The sequence below is a fragment of the Paroedura picta genome, chromosome 3 (genome assembly GCF_049243985.1).
Source record: "Paroedura picta isolate Pp20150507F chromosome 3, Ppicta_v3.0, whole genome shotgun sequence".
Taxonomy (NCBI): domain Eukaryota; kingdom Metazoa; phylum Chordata; class Lepidosauria; order Squamata; family Gekkonidae; genus Paroedura; species Paroedura picta.
Window position 1 is genome coordinate 113,581,478 of NC_135371.1, and position 23,567 is coordinate 113,605,044.

Sequence of the window (23,567 nt, forward strand, 5' to 3'; positions counted from 1 at the left end):
ATGGATGTGAAGATATATCAACTCTGTGCACTTGTATTAAAATGAATTATTAAAATGGATCGTGCCCACTAGAAAGTGGGAAAAGCTGGAAAAAATATTAACCTTACAGAAAAATGTAAGCCTGCAATAAGACTGGCAAGGTTACACTTCTGTATGGCTTCTTAAAAAAGCATCCCAAGTTCTCATGAGCAGGATTTTAGAGGGCCTACTTCATACTGACTCAGTTTTTTTCACCTACCCAGTTTAGGGAGGGAGTGGGGGGATGAATTAAGACTTTTGGTTATTTGGGCTATGGGCTGTTTTAAAAGGCATAGCACAAGTTGCTATAGTATAATTGGGGATATCTGGCGCCATCTAAGGATGAGGAGGTGTTTCTATGCTAAACTGCTACATGTGCAGAGCTTCCTCCCATGATGACTGGTCCCTCCCTTCCTCCAGGGCATGTCTGGCAGCCAATTCCTGGCACTGTGGTCAGGCAGCCCTGGGAGAGGTATTTAGCTGGCCTTGGTTCTTTGAGGATTGGCCCACCAGAGGCCCCAGTGTCCTACCCATTGCCTACCCAGTGGAGGTCAGCATCAGGAAATTCTGGTGTGCCACAAGGATGAGTTCCATCTCTGTGGAACTCTGAGTTCCAGGGGACTGAAATCCAGCCCTTTCAGTTATGGATGGGGCTGGGGACCAGGACAAGGGGGAAAATGAGGCTCAGCACTGTTTTATATTCAGATTAGATTAATGAAGCACTAAGGGTAAATTTTGCCCAAAATCCTGTAACCATGGTAGATTCCTTGTTAGCAGCAACTCACACTAATCTGGGGTTCTTAAATAGATATAGATAATGCATTCATAATTAACTAACTCAAATATTGATGCATTGTGTCCTCATTTGGGTACACCGGTACAACAAGAAAAAGAACTATAGGGGCCACCACATCATAGAATCATAGAATCATAGAATCATAGAATCATAGAATCATAGAATCATAGAATCATAGAATCATAGAGTTGGAAGGTACCTCATGGGTCATCTAGTCCAAACCCCTGCACTGTGCAGGACGCTCACAACCCTATCGCTCATCCACTGTCACCTGCCACCCGCTTAAGCCTTCACAAAATCAGCCTGTCCGTCAGATGGCTATCCAGCCTCTGTTTAAAAATCTCCAAAGATGGAGAACCCACCACCTCCTGAGGAAGCCTTTTCCATTAAGAAACCACTCTGTCAGGAACTTCTTCCTGATGTTTAGAAGGAATTTCCTTTGAATTAATTTCATCCCATTGGTTCTGATCCGTCCCTCCGGGGCAAGAGAGAAAAACTCTGCTCCATCCTCTATATGGCAGCCTTTTGAATACTTGAAGATGGTTATCAGATCCCCTCTCAGTCGTCTCCTCTCCAAGTACTTGTGCTGGACAAGCATGATTTGCTCATCAGTACTGCTTGATTCCCTGCTTGCCATGTTCCAGAAAGTGTTAACATCTGGAGACATGCTGTGACGTTGTTTCCCATACTCCAACATCTACTGAGCTCTTTTGTGGGTTTCAGACACAAACAGGAGACTCAACTTTGCTCAGGATATCAGAGGACTCTTTAAATGAAAGGACAAAAAGTTTAAAGAAACTAGTATGCATATGCTGCACAAGCATTTCTCAAATGACATGATTGGGTAAAAGATGAAGCAGAATAATGCAAGTAAGCTGAACTTCACCTATGTTTATAAGTAAGGAAAATCAAGAGCCATTCTGCACCTGTAGAATAAAGTGAAAGGTTTACCTTTTGCAGACGTCATATTTTTAGCATTTTACATGACGTCGCCAACATCCAGCATCCCAGCAGCAAACCGGCATCTACATCCTCCATTTTAAAGTGAAAGTTGGAGAATCCCCAAAAGTGGATACCCCCAACTATTTGGCATGAGCAAGAGGAGAGCACCCGGCAAGCCATATGCCAAGGACATGTGCGGAGCCGAAGTAGTACTATCTCCGCCTGCAGCGCCCGCCATTGCACCTGCCTCCCTTTCCCTTCAACCGGGGATGGGGATTTTCTTTTCTTTTTTTAAGTAAACTGCCTGGTGAAACAAATACGTGTTAAATCGCCCAGGCAAAGCACAAAAAACAAACAAACAATTCCCTACCAGTTAACGTACTAAGCATTCCTTTCTAACCACCACCCCTCTAAAATCAGGAACAAGATTCCAAAAAGGGTGGCATTAAAAATGCACTATGGTTTTTCTTGCCAAAGTTTGTGTTGTATTGTAGAAATTGGTGTTTTAATGGGATTTTACTGGGTTTTATTGTATGGATTGTTTTGTGGGACCTGCCACAAGCCGGTTACCAAGAGTGTCAGGCTATAAATTCAATAAATGAATAAATGAATAAATAAATAAATAATAAAAGATTAATTAACTGTTGTGGTGTGGCCAGGTGTGGCCAGGAAGTACATTCATGCTTACCAATTTGCAGTTTGCTTAAGCAGATCCAGTATTGATTTGTTTATGTGAAAAAAATTATGATTTTGACCTACAATGCTGGTGAGCAATACTATCTGAAAGTTTTAAAACTAGCATGAACTGATGAAGCAACAAGTATACTGAAGGACCTGATATATTTAAATTAAGCCCAGTAAGCTTTATAAGACTTGGGTTCAACATCCACGCTCCCAGGTACTTCATCTCACTCAGTGAAAACCTTCTAATTCCAAAGAATCTACTTTGAAATTATGGTTGTCTTTGAACAGTGCTGGTCCACTTTATTTGAGATGAGGTTCTATCTTTCCTTGATAGCTTTTGGCTGTTCATCTTACAGAATAATTCATTTAACATGAATTTTCCTTCAAGAGGTGTCAAGGACTTTTTTGTCATAGAAACCATTAATTTGCATTTAAAAGATTGGGGAAAATTCTTCAGCTAATTATAATCAGTGGCTATGTCTTTATGCAAAAGTCTTTGTACATTCACAAAGAAAAAGATCAGCAGACACAATTTTATTTTATGCCTCTTCATGTTTTTTCTCAAATAGTGCTTTATTATTACTCTCTATGAATCTCATTTTCATTCACATTGCCTCTTCAGCATATATTTTATTGTGTACTTTTGAACAGCCTCTGAATTCCAATATTCTTTTATTTAAGTACATGTAGCTGTCCCTCCCCCCATTCCATCCTCTTTAATACTTTATTTCCTTCAGTGTAGAAAAAACTGCAAGATAAAAGGAAAGGCATAACTTTCTCTGTGTAACTCAGTGATAAGCTTTTTTTTTTGTACTGAAAAAGTATGTTGCATATCTGTGCAAACTATAGCATGTATAGTAGAACTTCCAAACCTCCTGCTTCTGAATCTGGCTCTACACACTAACTGCACCTCTTTCAACTAGGAGAAATTTATTAAACAACTAGGAGAAATTTATTAAACAAAGCAGTTGGTAAGATGGGTACCTATGGTTTAAAAGAGTGGTTTATTTTATGATAAAAAACCTTTAATTTTGTTTGAATGCACAAGGATTTAGCCAAAGGAGAGAAATTTGAACAGAGAGTCCTTGCCTATTCAATGGGACAACAACTTGGTGAGGGACCATGGCAGAATGGTACAGCATCTGTTCTCTATGTAGAAAGTTCCATTTGTGGTATCTCTAACAAAAAGAATCAAGGAGTGGATAATGTGAGAGAACTCTGCCTGAAACCCTGGAAAGCTGCTGTCAATCAGAATAGTTGGTAGTGATTTTGATAGACCAAAGGTCACTCACTTGCTGAAAGACAGCTTTGTTAATTCAAATGTGGCATCTAAGCCTGCTTGAACATATATATATATATATAGCTTCCAAGATCTATAGGGCTTACTTGGGCTATTCAGAGTCTGTCTTTGGAGGATGTTGTACATCGATGGATTCTTTTTTTTTTGGGGGGGGGCAACTTTTTGGCTTCTTGGTAGGTGTGAAAATTTATATTTGTCATCAGAAAGGATGTTGTGGGAAGGGAAGGCAGCATGGGATAGTCTAGTCTCATCAGATTTCAGAAGCTCAGTAGGGTCCGTACTTGAATGGGAGTGGGATTGCCCAGTGCATTGGCACTTGCCAATGGTGGAGGGGTGTGTGTGATTTCTGGGAGCTTTTCCAGTTCTAAGATAGGTTTGAGAGAGTTCTAAGAAGGCTGCTCTGCAAGGACAGTTCTAAGACAACGGTGACTAGTTCAAGGTCACTCAGCTGGGTGCATGTGAAGGAATGGGGAATCAAATCTGGTTCTCCAGATTTTATTAAAACACAGCATTTATTGATGGCTGATCCTATTTATTTAAATAATTGCCTTCTTAGTGTACTGTATTTGTACTGTATTTATAGTATGTATTTCTCACTGAGACTCAAAATAGATTATAGCAGGATGTATGCACGGATTGGACTCATATGCATCTTTTACAGCTATAATGTCAGACCATAATGAACTGACAGAAAAATAAAATGCAAGGGAGGGAGGGGAAAGCATATTTCAATGCAGTAATGCAAACTTATCAATGTTTGATTGTTGCCTAACTGGGGATTAATCTAAGGGAAAATAAAAGGTGGAGGGGAAAAATGTTCATTGCCATCCTGAAGAGAGTTTAAGCTGAAGTCTGAGGCAGAAAGAAGAAAAGCTGATTGGGGGAATAATACAGAAAGAAACCAAATATAACACTGGTGATACAAGCAAGAAGTTTAATGAATGTTAGGGCAAAGATCTAGAAAATAAGCCAATTGTAAAGTTAGGGAAGGAAAAATTACGAAGCTGGAAGGGTACAACACAAGTATGGCAAGGATGAGGTGCAGGGGGTTGGGTATCTGTGTGGAATGACTGGATGACCTGAGAGGTAGACCTGAAGTATAACCAAATTATATCCTCATTACACCTTTATTAGAAACGAAGATGTGAGACCAAGTGGAAGAAGCAGTAAGATCTGCACTCCAGCTGGAAAAAAACATGTCAGCTTTTGCTTAGCAGCAGTAGCTATTTTAAAAGGCATCATAAGAGTTAATTACTTCAAGACGTCATGGATGTTCCTGTGCATCAAGTATTTTCTGCCTGTCATCAGGGAGGTTTTAGGAAAGGGAGAATAGTTTATGCTTTGTTTCATTAAGAAATAATAAATAATTCAGTTTTAAGGAGAAAAACTCATCAAATCGACTCAATCCTTCTAGCTTCTCCACTTCAACTGCAGTCACTTTTAGAGTGAATACCATTGCCCCTTGCTCAGTAATATTTCATACATTTCTAATGAGCTCTTCTCTATTGCAGAATAGTTACCATCTATGTGCCCAGCTAAACAACTCCCAAGAACTTTCTATGGAGTTTGCAAAGGAGCAATATTGTAAGACTATGATCATAGTATTATTAAGATGTACACATGTTTTCTAGTTGCTTCATACCTCTCTGTAAACAGGAAATAAAAGTCTTAGGGGGAAACACTGATATGTTAAGGAAAGCCAAATGCAATTTCTATAGTGTATCTGTTATCTGATATGTGTGGAATATATTCATTCATTCATTCATTCATTAGGGATTTATTCCATCCTTTTTTTGATTATATACCTTCCATTTTATAAAGGCTATTAAACAGCAATGGAAGTAGGTTAAAATGTGAATGCCTTTGAAAGGAATAAAAAGAGGTCCATGCATATTGCCTGTGCTTTCATGGAAACAATTGCGTGCCCGGACCCGGATAGCCCTGGCAAGCCTGATCTTGTCAAATCTTGGAATTTAAGTATAGTTGACCTGTCTAGTATTTGGATGGGAGACCTCCAAGCAACACTAGGGTCATGAGGCAGAGGCAGGCCATGTCAAACCATCTTCAACTGTTTCTTGCCTGACTGCCATAAATCTTAACTTGTGTAAATGTAACACATATTAAGCCAAAATAAACTCTCTGTTGCTGATTTTAGGATTAACAGATCACTGAATTCAGTATTCAGTAACTTACTACTAATGTTATATGCTCACAATGAATTGCTAAAACAGACCTGTACAACTTGAGTTGGCAACTACTGGAACAAAGGAGTCTGGTATATAGAGTCCTCTGAGTCTGATACTGGAGACTTAGAATGGTTCAGGGTGGAGCACACTGATCTGGAGGCTGTGTAATTGTACAAAAATGGTCAAGTCTCCAAAGATTTCTGTATAAAATAGGCAGAGGGGGAAAATACTAGTGGTGGAGGACAAGCTGATTTCTTTGCTCTTTTGGTCAGGCAACTGTAAATGGAATGCATTCCATTAGCCATAGAGTTTGGCTGACTAAGTGCTGACAAGTTTCTTCTTTTCTAGTCTGTGGGGAGAAATAAACACTGGATATTGATCAAGTTGCATGTCGTTTGCTACTCAAAACAGGTGGGAACCCCATTCTAGGGACTGCAGCCTCATCTCCAGAGGACAAAAATCAGTTCCCCACTGAGTACTCCACTGAGATCCAGCCCCAAATCTCCAGATGTTTTCCATCCTGGATCTCACCACACAATTCCTCCACTCCCACGGGTGTCCTGAGGGATCTGGCAACACTACTCTGTTCTAATTAGATAAAGGTAAAGGTGTCCCCTGTGCAAGCACTGAGTCATGTCTGACCCTTGGGGTGACGCCCTCTAGCGTTTTCATGGCGGACTCAATACGGGGTGGCTTGCCAACGCCTTCCCCAGTCATTACCATTTACCCCCCAGCAAGCTGGGTACTCATTTTACCGACCTCGGAAGGATGGAAGGCTGAGTCAACCTCGAGCCGGCTGCTGGGATCGAACTCCCAGCCTCATGGGCAGAGCTTCAGACTGCATGTCTGCTGCCTTACCACTCTGCGCCAAAAGAGACTCTGTTCTAACTAGAGGGTCACAAATTGTACATGTATTCAAACTGGTATTAGAACTGCACAATTAACATAGGTTACATTCTGTCCTTTTACACACCACAGCCCATACAGCGCGAAGATTGTTCATTCTGAATAACTATAGCACAAGCTAGATTTTTGCAGTTTGTATTAATATGTATTGCACACAATGAAGTCCGCTTAAGTTTCTGCTTTTATACTTGAATAATGCATGTTTACTGTAGTGAAATATACCTCCTGTCTCCTCAGGAAAAAAAAATTGCTAGTATGCTTTCTAATAGTTATCATGTTGATGCTAGTCCAGATGTTTGTGGCTTTGTTTCATTCCACATAGGCTATAATAACACCCATTCTGTTAGCCTCTCTGCACACACAATTAGGGAACACAGCTGGTACAAAATTCTGTCTTGCTAGGCTTCTACCTGGTGCCAGATGGAAAGCAAGTATGTAATGACAGTCTTGTCTCAGCTACAGCGGCTGTCAGTCAGTCTCTTAACATTCCCACTGTTTTCTTCCGAATGGCAAAGCTTTGAAGAGTTCTTCTGAGCTTTACCCTATCCAGTCTTCATTTGTTGTGGCCCTGTGTTCAGGTCTCATTGTGCCATCCTGACTCCATTTAAACAGAAACATAAAAAAATGGGCAGAAAGGTGGAATAAATCAGTAACCAGCAAGAAAATCTATGTATGCGGGGTGGGGGTGGGATCATATATGTAAGTATCAGGGTGGGAGAACCATAGACACGAGTTTGAATCATCCTGTTTTTAATATAAAATTGTAATTTTACAATCTGTTGCTTAAATGAAGTTATTGTTCATTGTCTGGAGGTGATGTTCAGTGCACATGGTACAGTTTTTGCTCATGTGTCTGGTTGATGGATGGCTTTTGGAGAGAGCTGTGTTTGTGCATGTGGAGGCCATTGATCCCTGCAAATAGGGGAGAGATAATGCCAATTTTTAAATCAAACATCATTATTAATAGTTATTTGTAGAAGTGAAGGACTTTAATAATTTGTCTCATTGGGAAATGGCAAGACAAAAGTATTTAGAGACAGCCCCTCCCTGTCTCAAGTAGGAGCTACAAATTTGATGGGGGAAAGTACTACAGGTGTTCACAATCAACCAAGGGAAAGGGAGAGAAAGGAATTAATTAGATCTGGGCATGCTGCCAAAACTAGTTGCAATATGAGAAAGGAAACTATAGCACAAAATCAACAAACTATTTGGGAGCTCTCATGGACCCAAGTAGACTGAAAGGGGAGTCGAGTATTAAAAGTAACAAGACAGATGAGTAAAAGTACAAATTCCCCTGCAACTCTTCAGTACCATTTGCATCAATGCCAGCCCTGAGGTGTTCCCACTGCTCAAGCATGGAATAGGAAGACAAGAGCTAACCAAAACAATGGAGCTTCTACAAGGAAAGAACTATCCACAGAAAGAGCAAGTCATACTTTCCTCAAATGACCATGAATTTCAAACAAACCCAACAAGAACTCCAGCAGAAGGGCAGTGTGAGGAAATTGAAATTGACCCACCAATGTTATTTACAACATATACTAGGAATGGACAACAGGTAATCATGCAACCCTAATCCTAGAACTTCAAGAAGCAGCCCCTAGTCCTTGAACATGAAGAAGTAATCGGCTTATTTTGGAAGGGATACAATGCAATTTGGAAATACAACTCCACAGATACCAACAGCTGCTGGCCATCATATCACAGCCAACAAAATTATGAAATCTTCTCTATCTTTGACTGAAAAGAAGGCTGAGGAAATAAAGGTAGCTGAAGTGATAGAAACTTCTCTTAGCAGGGATCCACTATTCTGACTACGCAAGGGGAATGGCGCCCCCAGAACCAAATCCTCCCTAGAAATCACCTCATGGAATGTCACAGGAAGGAACCACTGCCTCTCTAATTGTCCAGAAATCCCCTTCCTGCAAAGAGACCATGACATCATACTTCTCCAGGAGACCTGGACAACTGAGGATCTACATCTGGCAAAGAGCCAGATTGGTGTAGTGGTTAGGAGTGTGGACTTCTAATCTGGTGAGCCAGGTTTGATTCTGCGCTCCCCCACATGCAGCCAGCTGGGTGATCTTGGGCTCACCACAGAACTAATAAAGCTGTTCTGAACTAACAGTAATATCAGGGCTCTCTCAGCCTCACCTACCTCACAGGGTGTCTGCTGTGAGGAGAGGAAAGGAAAGTTGACCGTAACCCGCTTTGAGACTTCTTCGGGTAGAGAAAAGCAGCATATAAGAACCAGCTCTTCTTCTTTCACTTCTACAAGATGGGAGCAACCAAGGGCCAGGGCCCTGGGAGGCTAAATGGGGGCTTAGGAACTTTAATTTCAATTTCCTTGAATTTAAAAAGGCCCTCATATTATGGGGAAGAAGTGAAGATGATACTGCTAAATACACACACACTCTCACACTCACACACACATGCACGCATACACACACACACACATACACACATATATATATACTTCCCTTAAACAGAATACAGGAATTAACCGGTAACTGGAGAGCCTTTGGAGAGTACATAGTCAATTTATCTATACACTGTCCAGAAGCTTTGCTTCTAGTGGTGGGTCACTTAAATGCTCATGTGAGCTCAGACGATCATACTCTGGAAGTAAGATTTATTTTAACCCCAGGAAAGCTAGAAAATAAATATGAAAATCAAAACTTTCATTCAGTACATACTTCTAGAGAGAAAGGCTTAAATTACACAGGACTGTGCCTTGCAAAATTGGCTTATAAATTAAGCCTCCATACGCTTAATGGCTCCTCTATCTCTAGTGATTGCCTGAGTGAATATACTTTTGTAGCCAGACAGAGAGCCAACACCATCAACTATATATTGGTCTGTGGAGCCCTTTTATCCCTGGAGAAATCATTCCATGTTCTCCCCTGTTTTGATGGAGACCACTTCCCTCTTTGTGCCTGCATTTCTTTTATATACAAATCTCAAAACAAAGTATTTGTTTTTTCAAAAGTACAACCAGGATGCCGGGCCAAATGGACTCCCCAACTGGAACAAAAGATTAATGAATTTTTAGCTTCCAGAAATCTCCATTTTTAGCATCGAAATATCCTGATATTGAACAATCAGCATGGGCTCTTTATGAACTATTCATGCAAAACTTAAATCATATGCTATGTCCCAATACTACAAAGGAACCTAAATCAAGAAAAACGTCTAAATTGTGGTTCAGTGAAGAGTGCAAGTCTGCAAAAAGGCTTCTGAATAGCACCTATCTCTGCTATAACAACACCATTTGGGAGCAGACACAAGAAAAAATACACCTCACTCCAGATAGCCAAAAAAGATTATAAATGTATGTCATCCATAAGAAGAAGGAACATATCTGTGGCCTGTGGAGTAATGTCATACAAGTGGCCAAAGAAAAGAACTCACCCTAATCTCTGACAAGATACAAAGAGATCATTCCTCTTTGGATACCCTTGTGCCTCTAGACAGATGGGTCTGCTTTTTCCAACAGATGTATAAGGACTCTATCTGGCCCCATTGGCAATCTGTGAGTATCTCCCAGAATGAGCCCCAGTAACCCAGGACCCAGCAAATTATAAACATTAAGTCTATCAAGAATCATCAGTAAACTTAATGCCAGACACCTCCTAAACAGATTCCCAGATTGGCTGGAGCAATAAGTGAACAGACAGGGTTTCTGAAGGAAAGAACTACTGTGGATCACTGTATTATACTTCAGCATCTGGTAGTAAAGCATGAAAATAAGGGCACAGTCTTCTTAGACCTGAAGGCAGCATTCCACTTTATCTCTCATATTAAGGTTTGGGAGTAACTAGAATCTTCTAATGTTGACCGATGCTCGCTGTTTTTGATCCAAGCATGAAAAACTTTCATTGAGAGTTAGATGCAACCACCTCTCCGAAGAAATAAGAACACAAAAGGGGGTGAGACAAGGATGTCTGTTGGCTCCTCTGTTGTTCATCTATCCCTCTTAATAAAACAGTAAAAAGGGTTGGGGTGGGCTGAGTCCAAGATCAAAACTCCTGCATTGGCCCCTCGGCCCCGGACTGACAAGCAGAGGGGCCAATTGGACGCCTGAAGCATGTTCCGATTGGGCCTCACCAGGACAGACTAGAGTTCCAGGGCAATGAGGAGATATAGCTGCCAGTCTGCTATTCACCACATGAAGAGGAGGTCAAAATAAACCTCAGAGTCCAAAGGCTTCTTCCTTTGATTCTTCAAGACCCTTTAAAATCTAGCTGGCTTAAAGATACTGAGACTAAACTTGCATGCCTGGGCTTCTCCCCAAGTGACTTACTTAGACTGGATAAAGATTGGGCTAAATAACCATCTTTAAGTATTTAAAAGGCTTCCATATAGAGGACGGAGCAGAGTTGTTATCTCTTGCCCCGGAAAAATGGACCAGAACCAAAGGGATGAAATTAATTCAAAAGAAATTCCGTCTAAACATCAGGAAGTAGTTCCTGACAGTTAGAGCAGTTTCTCAGTGGAACAGGCTTCCACAGGAGGTGGTGGGTTCTCCATCTTTAGAAATTTTTAAAAAGAGGCTGGATAGCCATCTGAGGGAGAGGCTGATTCTGTGAAAGCTTAAGGGGGTGGCAGGTTACAGTGGATGAGCGATAGGGTTGTGAGTGTCCTGCAAAGTGCAGGGGGTTGGACTAGATGACCCATGAGGTCCCTTCCAACTGTATGATTCTATGACTCTATGATTCTAAGCGAGTCCTCAGACAAAAAATAGAAGACACTAAAAGGCAACCTTTTCTCTCATCGCCAACTACTAGATATACCTGTAAACTAGCTGCCTATCTCTCATCAATTGATATAAATAAATGCAGAAGAGCCTTTTCACAGCAAGATGCTTAGCCATGCCTACAGCATTTCTGGAGGGCAGATATAAAAGAACTCCAATCTCAGAGAGATTGTGCCACCTTCCCATTAAGAGAGGTGGAAACAATGGAACACATTTTCTTCCACTGCCCTTTATATCCCACAGCCCACAGCAAGCTTATCCATCCACTTCTGGACCGGAAGCCATACCAAACAGAAGCAGATGGGTCCAAAGAATTGCTCAAGGATGAAAAGCCTCAAGTTTCATTACAGACAGCAAAATTCTGCTCCCATGTGATTCAGGCACATCAGAAAGATAAACACAACCCCCATTGCCATGTCCTTTTAGCTAATTTTTTTGAAAAGTTTATTTTTGTAAATATTGTCTAAAAATGTAAAGTTATTTCTGCATTGTGGTCTGTGACCACTTAAATAAACTTGATTTGACTTGAAATGGCAAGATGATGACTTTTGGGAGCAGGAAGGAGACTGCTATGGCATTTCAGAGCCTTCCATGTGAGGCATGCTATTTCTGCCATGCAGGGAACGAATCTCATAAAGATATACTGCAGTGCACACTACGGAGTCCCTTATTCATGCTGGATAGCACCTGAAGCTACAAGCAGGATCACTACATTCATTGAAAGTGAACCAGCATGCAGCAGTGTTCATAAAAGAATGACAAACTCACATTAGATGAAGCAAACAGGAAGTTATAGAGTGGCTGATGGCAAAGGAAGATCACAAGCCCTGTCACTCCTTTTTTAAACAGGACTAGAAGGTATTTAAAGCAATAGTGTTTCCCTCTAGTCACTGAACATTTGGGGCATGATCTTATCAGTACTAAACCCCCTCAAATCCTGAGGCCCTGGGACAACAAGCAAATTCATACCCACAGAACAGAGAGCCCTGTGGGGGGCATAAGCAGTTGTTGATTCCAAGAATACAGACTTGATATTCATATAGCCATCCTCTCCATGTCTACCCGTAAAATAATCAACTTTATATGAATATTCCAGAATATCTTTGTAACTCCTTTGGTTAATGAAGATGCTATTTTAGCCACAGTCCAATGCAGAATTTAAACTCGAAACCATTGATTTATACAGACAGTTTATACAGTTTATACATTGATTTATACAGATTGCAGCCTATGCATCTGGTTGAAGTATAGACAGATATGCGTTAAACTTGTACAATAAAATGTTTATTTTTGTGCACTAAACATTCATTTCCTACTTTGTTAACCTAGCAAATGTAGCAATCTCTGCTCTCCTTTCATTCCTGTGCCTCACTGAAGCCAATCTCAGATACCAGGGACACAACGATATTATGCATTTCTATAGGCTGTTTATATTGTGATATAATTAGGGAGAAATCATAATTTTTGCTTCCAAAAAAAATTTCTGCTTACCATAGGTTGCCAGTCCATCTGAATCAATGAACAATTTTGTAGCACACCAGGATTCCAACTAGCACTTTGAAAAGACAATCTATAATTTACTGATTTGGATGTCAGCAAACTATGATTGCCACAAAAGCTGAAATAACTCATTATCTGTGAGTTGTTTTCCCATAGGTGGCTTTGCCATTGTCACCTGTACAGATAAATGTTTCATATGCATATGAATCAAATTTTCTCAGTGCACATGCTGAGTTTTTTCCTATTCATATAAGACAAAAGGCCATCTTTGTGTGACATAACTGCTATCAATTGCAAACAAACATCAATACAACAAAACCTAAGAAACTGGTTTTTCCACACTCAGATTGTCCTTTTTCTTTCAGCTTGCTTTCACATGCATCTCAGTGAACATATGACTGCTAAGTGTCATCTTACAATAATCACAAACATCCTCTCCTAATTGATAGCACTTGAACAGAGAAAGTTATCTACTATATCTTGAACAGATAGTAAAGCAGTACACTGAAAATTTCAGGTAACTATTTACAGTATTTCATCATCAGATTAAATTATTTCATACATTATAGATTTACTATAGAATTTGTCCTTGAACATTAAAAGAAGCCATTTTCTCCTACAGTTTATATTCATTATTGATTGTTGCTCCATTTATTTGTAGATTTATTTGCATGTTTTGTTTAAGAATCAAACATTAGTGCCTGTTAAGTTTATAAAATGTGAGATGTTATTTGCTTTTTACAATCTTATTAGAAAAAATTGACTTGCCTCCAAGATAGATCATTTTGTTCCTATTACAATGTGAGCATAAATTACCCTTCCAGTAAAAGGGAAATGGAGATTGTGCAATTATAGATACAAGTAAAGAATGGGAAAAGGAAGAAAGTAGCAAGATTACTAAAACATTTATTTTAAACATTTTCATGGAGGTTATTAACGACATTGACATAAATGGATACATTTGTTTTCCAAGTTTCATAGATATTTATATAAATGTTAATACTTCATTAAGGGAATACGTGTGAACATACAGACTTTGTCCCTATTGTGTGGTGTTAATGTTTTATTATGAATAAAACTCGTACAATTATATTAAGGTTCCCCCTAATAATCTAAGTACCTTGCAAAACTGTTTTATTTCAGCATAAGACAAGGGTATAAAAGGCTTTTTTTCTGAACGAGCAATGAAGAAAGCTTATTTCATGGCCATTTTTAATATCCCTGTATATGACATAGAGAAAATTATCCACAATATATTGTCAATTTCTAAATGTCAAATCCAAGTTATGAGCACAAGTGTGCAGGTGAGAATGACCAAGCTGAGATTTGCTTTTGAAATGAAATGAAGAGAAGATTAGAAAAAGGATTTATAAGAGTTTCACTTTTGTGATGAGTTGTTGAGTATTACTGCTAATCAATTCTCTTCTGAGTATACTTTATGCTAGGAAGCTCACAACCTAATATATTCATGGGTTGAATCCTAAGGTTGCTGATTGAAAACGCTACTAATTTGCCATAACGCACGACGTCGTAAACAATCTGCAACAATCCTGAAACCGACCCGCAAAAAGCGCTTCGTTGTAGCGCTTCTAGGGGAATCCAGAAAACTGGATTCACCCTCCGGATAGCGATACACTCCTGCAACCAATCTGCAACAGTAGCGCTAAAGACCTGTGCGTTACCATTGTTGCGGGTTCTTCAAAGTCCCTCCTCCCGAGCCTGTCCTCCAAACTTCCGGCGAACTGTTCGCCATTTTTTTTTTCTCCGAGCGAGCGGGGATCTACGAGGCAACGGGACAGCGACTGGCTTTCAAGCACGATCACTTTCGGAAATTCTGCCCGGACACCACAAGAGTTTTTCACAAGCACAGTGGCACACACCGTCACGTTCCCAAAATTTGCCCAAAGCTTAAAACCCCGTCTACCATCGGCCAGTCCTAGCGGAGTCAACGTACAGGGAGCATTTTAAAAAATTTTCCTCTGAGCGTGCCAACGAACATTCGCCGTTCGCAGTCTCCTGCTTAGCTTAGAGGGGTTCAATAGACATGATTCGTGGTGATTTCATGAGGGGCGGCTTATGTGTAGTGGGTCTTTGTGTGGTTCCCAGTGCGTGCTTGTGCTTGGGTGCGGACAACCCCTTCCATTGGCGGCTAGACCTCCGGCAAGCGGAGTTGCCGTCCCCCGTTCATTTTAAAAAATTTTCCTCTGAGCGTGCCAACGAACGGTCGCCGCTCGCAGTCTCCTGCTTAGCTTACAGGGGTTCAATAGACATGATTCGAGGTGATATCATGAGGGGCGGCTTATGTGTAGTGGGTCTTTGTGTGGTTCCCGGTGCGTGCTTGTGCTTGGGTGCGGACAACCCCTTCCATTGGCGGCTAGACCTCCGGCAAGCGGAGTCGCCGTCCCCCGTTCATTTTAAAAAACATTCCTCTGAGCGTGCCAACGAACGTACGCCAGTTACATGTCATGTTTGGTTGATTTATGCTGTGGCTGGTGAATATTATTGGGGAACTGCCGAGTACTGCCGCACTTGCTCTCGGTTGAACACCGGCATGCGTTTGTGTAATGGCGGACATTTTCCTAAAATGGCTCCCGCTGCATGTTCAAACTGCTCTTCTCGCGTGTAAACGAATACGCGCATGCGTTAAGTCAAACAACAAGGGCGCCAATCTGGCCATTAGGAGCAGATCCTGTTCCCGCGCGAGGAGTTTTGAACGTGACATGTGACCTGATGTGGCCAATGTGCGTGTCCCCTGCTGCCCTCCACCAATCAGGAGCCGGCTAGTCCCTTTGTCTTTGTGTGCGGGAAGGTATATGATCCGTTGCACCCTGCACCTCCCACCACCATTTTGCTCAGCTACTAGCAAAAGCAACATGGAATCGTCTTCTCAAGCCTCGTCCGTCCCTGCAACCGGCCGTGGCCCAACTTGGAGGGACGCGGAGATCAGGGACCTGATCGGGATTTTCTCGGAGGAGAAAATCCAGGACGCGTTCCAGTCCTCCCACAGGAATAGGGAGGTTTTTGAACAAGTGGCTATTAAGATGCGCGCCCTGGGCCACAACAGGACCGGCCTTGAATGCCGGTCGAAGACGAAGACAATGAGGGCAGAGTACATGAGAGCCGTGAACCATAACAAGGGTTCCGGCAACGAAAAGGTGACCTGCCCCTACTTCGAGGAGCAGCGCCAGCTGTACGGGGACGGGGAAGGATCCGGCAGGCCGAAGCGCGTCGGCCGGAGCCTTAAGGTGGTTCGGAAGCCGGCTGCCCCGGTCGAGGAACCACCCGCTGAGGAGGATCCCGGCGAGGGAACCTCCTCCAGCTTTCGCCCTCCACCCCCCGTCCAGCAACGAGCCGCGGAATCGGTAACGCTGGACCTGATCGCCATCGTTCCTGGGGAGCCAGAGGAGGCTCCTGAGCAAACGCCCCTTGCCTCCGGTAAGTGATTTTCTTTTTATTTTATATTTCCTTTTAAGCAAATGTGTGTTCTGACGTTTGGGCATCGTTTTCTCGTGTGTTCGTTGCAACGCATAATACGGTAGGCTGTGGAGAGCTTGCTGTGGTTACTATTTGAAACGGTTTTAATTTTATAATTTTATAATTTAATTTTTAAAAGATTTTAAAAGAAGGTAGGCTGTGGAGTGCTTGCTGTGGTTACTATTTGAAACGGTTTTAATTTTATAATTTTATAATTTAATTTTTAAAAGATTTTAAAAGAAGGTAGGCTGTGGAGTGCTTGCTGTGGTTACTATTTGAAACGGTTTTAATTTTATAATTTAATTTTAATTTTTAAAAGATTTATTAAGATGGTTGGCTGTGGAGTGCTTGATGTGGTTAGTATTTGAAACGGTCATGTTTCACCAACAGCCCCAAAATATTTGCAGCATGCCTCGCCCATAGGCCTTCTGCAGTACTTTGGCTCACAACTTTGGGAGCTTGCTTTGTGGTTCATGGTGTATGCTTGCTCGTTTTTCACTATTTTCTGCTCTTGTCCACAGAGACACAGTTGCCAGGGACGGGGCCCCTAGAGTCTCCAGCAGCACCTGACGTGGATAGTGATTCGGGGGCATCAACTAACATTGGTAGGTATTAGTAAAAATAGGGGGGGGGGCTGTTTTAACTGCTTTGTGCTTTTCTGTTTGTGCAGGGCAGCAGCACTGCTAAGAGAAAGAAGAGAGTCCCTCTGCGTTGCTGGTGTAGGCTTTGAAGCTGGCTTTGCCACCCTTTGGTCCTAGATCTGTTTTTTTTCCTTTTTTTGCAGATTTCATACCCGGAACACAGGAGGAGGAACAGCCTAGGGTGCTTGGACCTCCTGCCCGGCGCAGGCGGATACAGATTCAAGATGGTGAGCGTGCATGACCTGTTCCTTTCGAGCCATAGCTGCAGGACAATGTCGCTAGGCACTAACCATGTGCTCCCTTTTAATTGTTGAGAGTCCTGCTGTGCAAGTAGGCAAAAGTAAAAGCACACCATGGGCAAACAAACAATAGCCATGTGCTCGCCGGGGATTGTTTAAATTCTTGGCAGGAAAACACGGGGACAAAAAAGAACACCATGTCCACCATGGTGTGTTTTGACTTTTTGGATGTTACTAACAGTTTTGTTTCTCATTTTTTGCCAACAGAGGTTCTTTCAGATGAGGAGGAGGAACCACCCCTGGCTCCAGGCAGCCCACCACCTAGAGGTGCGCTCCCAGCAGAGGAGAGGCTTACGAGGGAACGCGGCAGGCTGAGGCGCGTCTCCGTCTTGACAAGCGTGGGAGAGAGGCTCCTTGAGCACTGCTATGAGGAGTCACGGCGTGCCGCGGCCGCTGACCAAGCCATGCTCACACTCATTGCCCAGGAGGGGAGAAAATTGAGGGCAGTCCTTAGAGAGACAAACCAAATCCTACGCGAAGGCGTGGAGGAGGTGCGTCTGATAAGGAGACTCATGGAGAGGGCTGTAGCGGTCATGGAAAGGGCCTACCCTCCACAAATCGCCCCCCCACCACCACCCACACCAACACCACCACTTCCAGCACCCACCCCACCGACTCCCTCTCAGAATGCCTCCACCCAAACAAGAAGGAGGACTATTCTCGGAAAGAGAAAAATAAAACCAGCAGACAAGTACTCCCCCTCCTAGTTTTGCCCACTTTTTCTATTTCATGTTATCTGTGTTTTGTTGTTTGTTGAATAAAGTTTATATTTTTGACTCTGTCTCTGTGTACCCTACTGTAGAATCTGCAAGGCTGAAAGCGGCCTCTCTAGTGATTGTGTATATTGTGGTTCTGCTGTGTGGGTTGGAGGTTGGAGGGGTGTTAGTTCAAGGAGTTTTAGGAGTGTGGTGTGGGGTTAAATATGTGCGAGTTTAAGAAGTCACACTGGAGTCTTGTTATAAAATTTGCAATAACATTTTATTTTAAAAAACATTTTAACAGGGGAAAAACATTAGGGAATGAAACTTGGAGCCCCACCAGCACCACCACCCCCCACCCCCCTGGAAAACCAATTTTTTTTAACAAAAGTATACATTTAACAGGGGAAAAACATTGGGGAATGAAACTTGGAGCCCCCCCCCCCCAACCCCTACCCCAAAACACAAACAGGAAACAAAACTCAGGTCCCACCGCTCCCCTCCCCAGCCCCTTCCATCGCCCTAACTCTCCTGCACAGCCGTCCCACGGTCCCCCTAACTTTGCGCCGGAAGAGCTCTTCGTCCTCCTTCTTCTTAACTGTGGGGAGGGAGAAAAAGTACACATTAGTACCACACATATTTTCAAATTTCTTTAGTTTACATGCATACACTTTTAAGTGGCCTTAGCCACAGTGTGAGAAGAGTTGGGCAGTGGGGAACATAACCTACGCTCTTCCGCCTCCCTCTGTTGCCTGTGCTGCTCAATCTCCCCTTTCAGCTCCGCCACTTGAGCCTCCAGGGAAGTAACTCTGGCCTCCATGGCACGCAGCCTTGCCTCCACAGTTTCAGCTATAGAAATCAAACAAAGAATTTGATCACACTCCAAAAGGAAGCATCACATCAGGCTCCCATATGGCTCCGTGTGGGTACACACACATGGGTCTCCCTCACAGACATAAAACTCTCACCTGCAGCCTGTCCCGAGGTGGAAGGTCCCTCTTCCTCCCCCTCCTCACGCTCAGGTGCTGTTGCCAGCTTGGATGGTGATTGTGTGGCTGGGCAAAGAAAAAGACAAATCATAATTAAAAGCACACAAAACAGAGATGAAACACAGCTGGTGGACACACCACAGTTAGAGTCTAAGCGCATAACCAAAGTGGTTCTACAGTACTGGCTGGCTAAGTCTGAGGGGGTTGACAGCATCTAAATACTTTCTCGAATTTCATTGGGGACAGTAGGGGAAAGAGGCAGCTAGTCATTCCATGCATGTTTAAGGGCAAAACACAACGAGGGCAGCACTCACCCATATGCCTCCTCATGTCCAGGGGGGGCTTCCCAGCCTTCTCCCATATTTTCACCATCTGGTCGTGGAAGACCGTCCTCCCACTTGGCTGCGGGATCCCCCCCCACTGTTCCAGACTGTTTAGGAAGTCCAGCTTAAGGCGCTTGAATTTTGTCCGGACCTGCTCCCAGGTCCGGACATAGCCCCTCTCCCTCAGCTTTGAAGCCAACACCAGGTAGGCACCCTTGGTGTGGCAATGGGTGCTGGCCATTAGGCGGCCAACACTTTTTGATTGTAGCACCAGCTCCAGAAGTGCCTCAGCCTCGGCGCGCTGCCAGAAGGAGCCCTTCCGTGGCTTCGGCATCTTCGGAATGACGGTTAGGGAACGAACGTGCGTTGCTCCGATCGACCACCCCGTTTTTTAAATGTATCAAAGCTGCCCACCAATAAAATTATTCCTTGGAACATGAGTGGATTGATCCTCCGGTTTGACAGGGGTCGCCAATACTTCCTGGCTACCCGCCTCCCCGAACTTTCCCCATTCAGCGCTTCCGTATTGTGTTTGTCAATTTCAGTGGGGAGTTAGCATTTAGGGCTGTCAAAGTGCTTTTGGACCAGAGAATCCCCGTTTTTTTGCTGGCAAAGTACACAAACCGCACAAGACAAGGTTAAACAAAGAACACAAAACTTTATTCAACAACAGAGTAGGAAAAACAATTAAACACGCCTCCTGTTTCTGTAGATGTGGGTGGCTATGGCGTCCCGAACCTTGCACCCCTCAGCATATATCCTTTTTCTCCTTGCTTCAGGGATGTCCTGTGTATCCTGAAGGACTACAGGTTCAGGTTCGTCCTCAGGGAAGGGGATGTTATGTCCCTTGTCCTCGCATATGTTGTGCAAAATCACACATGCGATTATCAGCGGAGTCACATTGTCAATATGTACATGGAGTCGTGACATTAAACAACGGAACCGTGACTTCAAACGTCCAAAGGCACGCTCCACTACATTCCTTGCCCGGGAGTGACTGAGGTTGTAGTGGCTCTGCACGTCCGTCCTTGGCCGCTTGTAGGGAGTCATGAGCCAGCGTCGTAATGGGTAGGCTCCGTCCCCGAGGACCAACGCCGGCACACGCACGCCCTCAATGGTGGCGGTGGGGTTTCCTGGAACAAAGACCCCTTCGTCCATGGCTTTCCTGAGGTTGGATTCCCTGAAAACAAGGGCATCATGCCTCCTGCCACTCCACCCCACCTCGGCATCGATAAACCGGCCGGAGAAGTCCACTGTTCCTTGCAGGAGAACAGAGCAAAAGTCCTTCCTGTTCCCGTACTCTTTTATGCTTCCCCCGGGGGCACGGATAGGGATGTGGCTTCCATCGACGGCCGCAAAACAATGCGGGAATCCAAGCCTGGCAAACCCGTCCATACTCTGGAATAAGGGAAAGAAAAGAATATAAGCCATGGCATGTCAGCGTGGGGTGTATCGCGTCTTCGTTGCTGACCTGTCAAACAAGAAAAAAAATTTAAAGGGCAAAGGGGATGGAATGACACTCACCGCTCCAAGCCGGTCTCCGAGGCACACGACTTTGCTGAACAATTCCGCCTCCATGGCGAGGCAGAACTCCTTAAGGATATCGCCAACCGTAGTGACTCCGAGTCCGAATTGCTGGGCTACTGTCCGGAAGTACTGAGGGGTGGCCAAGTACCACAATGCGGCAGCCACCCTTTTTTCAACTGGAACGGGGCGCCGCATGCCAGTGACTTGCCTCTCCATGCGTCCACGTAGAGCCTCCACGAGTTCAAAAAATGTCCCCCTCGACATCCTGAAGTTGGCAATCCAGTGGTCATCATCCCAGCGAGTCCACACAAAATTCTCCCACCAGTCAGAGGATCGTTCGTCCACCCAGAACCGGGGGGGGAACCGGACCTCTGCCAGAGCTTGCCAGCGTTTCTTGGCCGCCATGGTTACCCTTACAGAACGTCTTCTGCTGCTGGTCAGCGTTCCGGCCACCCGTTCTCGGTACTCCGCGATAGCATACGTCCGACGCGACAAGGCGGTATTCATGCGCTGGACCACCGCGAGCATGTAAGCCAGCAATTGAAAAATAAGCCTCTCCATTGCAACGTTGACCTGTGCTGCGGGCAGTAGGCTACGCAAACAAAAGAGTGAGGCCGACCGCGTGTCTGCCCAGGTGCATATAAGCAGGTAACCTGTGGGCGTGTACTGTGGGCGGGGATTAACCAATCAAACATGTCAATGCATCTGGTTCCTAGAAAACAATAGAAAACACGTTCCAAGGGCGCCAATGATCGGACGATAACGCGTTGCTACGGGGTTTCCTGGGTTTTTTAAAAAAAAAGGGAACCCCGACAAGTTCGGCTTCAGGGTCGAGGTCAAAGGTGTGCCTGCAGTTTGATTGACGGGCACGGGAGGCCAGAAGCGCTAAAAAGGGACCTCCTTTGTAGCGATAAGACGGAGAACCGGAAGCCTGTGGGTTACGAAAGTGGCGAGAAGTGAAAGTGCCAAATTCCGCAAAAACCGCAGCTGTGCGTTACGGGCACGGCTAGTTACATTTCGCTACTTGAAGTAGCGCTTTCACAAACGGCAACCAAATAGCAACTTTGAGCTCTGTGCGAAATGGCCCTAAGAGTTGTAAGTGGCCTCCTTTTGTAGAAAGGTTCTTTTCTATCTCCTTGCTGCTGCAGCCTCTGCTAAAACGCCGAGCAGGAGGCTTAATCTCAGAGTTTAGTTGCACCGAGTTCAGTGAACGCTGTTTTCATAGACATATTTTCTTCTATAGAAAGAGAGAGTTGGGGGAAATAATCTAAAATTCTACTCTGGAAAAGAGGTAAGTATTTTGCACATATCACATAATTCATTCACAGCACAAAAGAAATTACATTTTACTATTTCAACGGGATTGCAAATATTACATTTCATCAGCACGTGTGATTTATAAATAAATTATTAAAGAATAAAATGAAATGTTCTGTTTAATCAAATTAATTTTAAATAGTTTCCAATGCTACAGCTGTGGAATGGGCTTGTTCTCTTTAGCCCTTTGTTATATAGTCTTCTCTAGTGTATTCTGGCAATTACCCATGGAAAACTCATTTTCATTATATTAGACTGCACACCTTTTCTGTGAAGCCGTTTCACTGATTGAAGTTTCTGAAGTAAAATATAAAATACAAAATCCTAACATTTACTTCTTCAGGCCCCAACTAGAAACTAAGTGAAACTTTTAAAATGAAACTAATACAATTATCCAGAAGGATTCAGAAGCATTTTCAAAATAGGCTCTCTCAACCAGGCACCTGTCCTGCTGTTCCAGATATATATGGAATGTGTATCCCCAAACGATCCTGAATGTATGCTTATTGCCTGAGAACCTACTTACAACAAGCTGAAGGGGAAACTTGTTGGAGGCACTGGAGTAGAAGAAGTGATGTCTAGAGCAATCTTGACAGCATACCAGAAGCCTTAGAGAATGCGCACAGACAATTCTATAATCCACAAAATATACAGAATCAAAAGGACAGAATCCATTCCATTAGTTGCAATGAGTTAGGCAAAGCATAATGGAATGGTTCAACTCTTCATTCAGGTTTGCTTTTTCCCCTCAGAATAGATTTTTTAAAATTCTTTACATTTCTGAGGAGCAAAAGGCACATTATGTGTGACATGTGTCAGGTCATGTGCCTGGGGTGGAACTAGTCAAGAGTGAAAATAGTCAAAATGATGTTCTCAAGTTCACCTGGAAGAAACAATCTTATTTGGTACAGTCTAAAGTCTAGTTCTCATGAGGGAACTCTTTTTAACTGACTCCCTCCTGCACTGTTTTCTTGACCTGCAATGATTCCCAGGGGTATTATTTGACCCATCAGTTGTGAACTGCATCAATTCTATATGCTTCTTCTAAATCTGTAGTAATTGATTGGAAGGGACCTTTACTAGTCCAACCCAAATTCTTCCATTGCACTGAGGTCTTTTATGAGCTTGAAGACATCTAAATACGGGGGATTTTTTTTTGGGGGGGGGAGTTGTTTTAGACCTAAGATAGACCTTAAATTCAAAGTCAAAGT

General features: G+C 43.3%; 2 protein-coding genes across 2 annotated transcripts in view; one reads left to right on the forward strand and one right to left on the reverse strand.

The window, feature by feature from the left end:
• Positions 1 to 18,209, forward strand: part of LOC143831198 (uncharacterized) — a 140,121-nt gene extending 121,912 nt beyond the window's left edge. Inside the window, exons 2-4 of the mRNA XM_077324263.1 lie at positions 16,924 to 17,167; positions 17,347 to 17,430; positions 17,710 to 18,209. Of these exons, the coding sequence (XP_077180378.1) occupies positions 16,924 to 17,167; positions 17,347 to 17,430; positions 17,710 to 18,209 (828 nt within the window). The remainder of the gene's footprint in view (positions 1 to 16,923; positions 17,168 to 17,346; positions 17,431 to 17,709) is intronic.
• A 444-nt stretch (positions 18,210 to 18,653) lies between these two features.
• On the reverse strand, positions 18,654 to 22,102 carry LOC143832574 (uncharacterized). Its single transcript, XM_077327183.1, has 3 exons — positions 19,169 to 22,102; positions 18,930 to 19,049; positions 18,654 to 18,798 (listed from the first exon to the last, which is right to left on the reverse strand). The coding sequence occupies exons 1-3, from the start codon at positions 19,401 to 19,403 to the stop codon at positions 18,683 to 18,685; spliced, it is 471 nt and encodes a 156-aa protein (XP_077183298.1). The 5' UTR covers positions 19,404 to 22,102; the 3' UTR covers positions 18,654 to 18,682.
• Positions 22,103 to 23,567: the final 1,465 nt, after the last annotated feature.